Raw genomic sequence first — 4,040 nt, forward strand, 5'->3', positions numbered from 1 at the left:
TCTATTCATAGTCTTTCAACTGTCTTGAAGCATATTCAATGACTTTTCCATTTTGCATCAAGACACACCCTAATCCTTGTTTTGATGCATCACTATAAATTACAAACAATCTTGATCCAGATGGACTAGTAAGTATTGGAGCAGAAATCAATCTTTGCTTTTATTCTTGGAAGCTATTCTCACAAGCCTCTGTCTACTCAAACTTATGGTTCTTCTTTGTCAGTTGTGTTAATGTCATAGAAATGGTAAAATACCCTTTAACAAATCAACTGTAATAACTCGCTAATCCCAGAAAACTTCGTACCTCTGAAACATTCATTGGTCAATTCAATTTACTAATAGCTTCAATCTTTGATGGATCCACTAAAATACCCTCACTTGATATTATATGTCCCAAAAATGCCACATTCTATAGCTGAAACTCACATTTCTTAAACTTGTATAATTTCTTCTCCCTTAACTTCTCTAATGTTAGCCTCAAGTGCTTCCCATGTTCATCCTTAGACCACGAATAAACTAGAATATCATCAATAAACACCATTACAAACTTATCAAGAAATTATTTAAACACCTTGTTCATAAGATCCATAAACATTGCTGAAGCATTTGTCAATCCAAATGGCATCACCAAAAACTCATAATGACCATAATGTCTTCAAAAGACAGTCTTAGTTATATCTTTTTCCCTTATCTTTAACTGATGGTAACCTGACCTCAAATCAATCTTGGAGAATACCATTGATCCTTGCAACTGATCAAAAAGGTCGTCAATTCTTGAAAGTGGATACTTGTTCTTAATTGTAACTTCATTCAACTCTCTTCTTAATTGTAAATTTATTCAACTCTCTTCTTAATTGTAACTTTATTCAACTCTCTATAATTGATACACATTCTCATTGTTCCATCCTTCTTCTTTACGAATAAGACCGGAGCTCCCCATGGTGAAAAACTAGTTCTGAAGATTCTTTTGTCTAGCAACTCTTGCAAGTGTGTTTTCAATTCCTTCAATTCTGTTGGTGCCATTATATAGGGTGCTTAGGATGTAGGGCATGTACCAAGTAATAACTCAATCAGGAATTCTATTTCTCTGTCAGATGGTAATCCTGGTAAATCTTCTAGAAACACCTCTATGAACTCCTTGACTACAGGTACATCTTCGGGCTTCACTTCTTTCAGTAAGGAAGTATCTATTATCCTAGCCAAATATCCCACACCACCATTCTTCAAAAATTTCATCGCCTTCATAGTAGAAATTATTGGGATCCTATTCATTGGTAAAGTTCCAATAAACACAAATTGATCTTCTTTAGAAGGTTTGAATGTCACTGTCTTCTTTTTACAATCAATAGTAGCATTATACTTAGAAAGCCACTCCATACCTAGTATCACTTCATAATCATGCATTTCTAACATCACCAAGTTCACATATAGTTCTTTACCATCAATATAAATATGAACTCTTTTTATCCACTGGTCCGAATACAATATCTCCCCAGATGGTAACACGGTACTTAATACTTCTGATAACTTCTCAGGTGGTCTAGCCAATCTTTTCACATATTTCATGGATGCAAATGAATGCCCGGCACATGAATCTATAATGCACATGTAGGAATACCATTTGTAATAATCTCTCCTTATACAACTGATGTACTAGCATCTGCATCAGCCTGTGTAATAGCAAACACCCTGACATTAGTCTTCTGAGGCTCTTCTCTATTTGGTTGATTCTTTCGTAGTGGACAGTCTTTCATGAAATGGCCTTCATTATCGCACTTAAAGTAACATCCACTTTGAGCTCTACATTCTCTAAAGTGAGTCTTTCCACATTTCTGACACTTTGGTCATTGTTGATATCCAGGTTGCCTATTTTGTTGGTCACCGTTCAACTTCTTATTATGTCCCTCTCTAACTGGGAAATTTTGACCTCTTCATTTATTATCGGGAGGAAAACAACCTTGTTCCTTACTAAACTACAAGTCTCTTCGTGGCATACTAGAATAAGCTTTGACCCTTGTTATCTTTTGTTCCTTATGTTCAGCTCTCAAAGCTTTCTATAGTGCTTGTGCATAAGAAAGGGGACTTGTGCGTCCCATATCAACATTTCTTGCTAATTCTGGTTGTACTCCTTCCAAAAAGAAGTTTACCCTACTAGCCTTAGTGGTCACCATGTATGGGACAAATTTTGCTAAACGATCAAAATTTTGAGAATACTCAGCCACCGAAAGGTTTCCCTGATGCAACCTACTAAATTCATTGAATTTAGCCACCAATACTGCTTTGTTATAGAACTTCTCACTAAAAACCATTTGAAAATCTGCCCATGTCATTTGATTTATATATCTACTCTGCTTAACCACAACCTACCAAATCGTAGCATCCCTCTTTAATATATGGGCGGCAAAAGAAACTTTCTCCCTGTCATTTAGTTGCATAAAATCAATGATGTAACGCTCTGCTAATTAGGGTCCTTCACCAAGTGTGTTTAAAACCAGTGTTGGACTTGCTAAACAATTCATTTGGACTAAACGTGTGATTAAGCCACTAAGGAAAGGTACTAAAATTCTTTGATAAACTCAAGTGTATTTCCACTAGATTAAAAACATGTTCTTTACACGGGATCCCAAAAACATCAGTTCAAAAGTTAATTACAATACTCAGGTTACACAATAAGTTGACCTAGGCGGCAAAAACTGGATTTAACCTTAGTTCCCCTGAGCATCTTGGCCGTGGTTGTCGAGCGGACCGCATATGTACATACCACTGCTAATGCCCTTTGACTCATGGCAGGTTGAGCTTCTCTTTACCTTTACCTGCACCACAGAGCACCTGTGAGCCAGAAGACTCAGCAAGAAAACGTATTCAACAGTTCACAGAATAAAATGACTATCAAGTAGTAATAACTGAAAATGGTGTTTTCCTTAACCAACTGGTGACCATAAAGTCACACGAGTGCATGTCACACTTCCCTTCAAAATTGTTGCCATCCGAGCTAGTCAAGTGCATGTTGCACTCCCAGGGTGGCCCAGCCATGGTGGCCTGCACTCCACGTGCATTATGCCAATCTTAGCTTATAAACTAAGTTCTTTAAGCCCTTGACTTATAAGTCAAGCCACCACGTGCCTCCAACTTATAAGTTGAAGCCTTGGGACTCTCAACTTATGAGGCGAGTCTCCCAGAGTCTAATATATTCTCAACTAATAAGTTGATCCCCACTTAACACCATAATAACCCTCTAGTTTATAAACCAAGCTTCATAGTCATAACAAACATTCACATGTTTCATATAGCATACCTATCGACAATCACCATGTATTATAATACATTCACACAACAGTCATAAGCATAATCATAATTATGCACATTACAGTGTACCTAATCAGATATTCGCAAACACAATTATAATCATGTTCATCAACAAAGTCAAAGCTTTATTCATCTCCTCATTCATCACCTTGACTAAGCTCTAATCATGCATTCACATAACAGGTGCAGTTTTCTTACCTTCGGTCTGTATGCAAGTTACTAGTAACACCCCTTTGAGTACGATCCCTGATTCAAGCCCTTAGCGTAAACCTAGTCACAATCTTAATGAGGAAGTTCCATCAACAACAGGTAAATAAAAGCTTCCAGACCAAATCTTAGCCTTCGGGACATCGAATTCCACTTAACAAGGAAGTAGAATAGATCCCGAGCCCAAATGGTTAAGAACCCCAACTTAAAAATCCTATTAAAGCCAAAATTCCCCTTAAGGGTCGCGGCCCGCCTCTAATTCCAGAGGCTCGACCTCCCTAGAAACCAACGCGCGCAGCGGCCCGCCCCTGCCTCCAAGCCCTGATGGCTCAAATTCTCCTTCGCAGGTCGTGGCTCACCAAAAAAGTGCCGCGGCTCAGCCCTACGAACCCATAAATTTCTAGGTTTTTTCTTCAACCGAACCCAGCCAAAACTTATCCAATTTCATCCCACTCCTCCAATTCAATTCCCACAACCTATATATTCATTCTCACCAATCAAACCCAGCTAATTAGCATAGAAAAGCT

The 4,040-nt window shown here is 38.1% G+C and overlaps 1 protein-coding gene across 1 annotated transcript; it reads right to left on the minus strand.

The window, feature by feature from the left end:
- Positions 1 to 409: 409 nt before the first annotated feature.
- Positions 410 to 1,608, minus strand: LOC133785411 (uncharacterized). Its single transcript, XM_062224651.1, has 2 exons — positions 1,056 to 1,608; positions 410 to 516 (listed from the first exon to the last, which is right to left on the minus strand). Exons 1-2 carry the CDS (start codon positions 1,606 to 1,608, stop codon positions 410 to 412), a joined length of 660 nt encoding a protein of 219 aa, XP_062080635.1.
- Between the last annotated feature and the right edge of the window lie 2,432 nt (positions 1,609 to 4,040).

This window comes from Humulus lupulus, chromosome 6, assembly GCF_963169125.1.
Source record: "Humulus lupulus chromosome 6, drHumLupu1.1, whole genome shotgun sequence".
In the NCBI taxonomy this organism is placed as follows: Eukaryota; Viridiplantae; Streptophyta; class Magnoliopsida; order Rosales; family Cannabaceae; genus Humulus; species Humulus lupulus.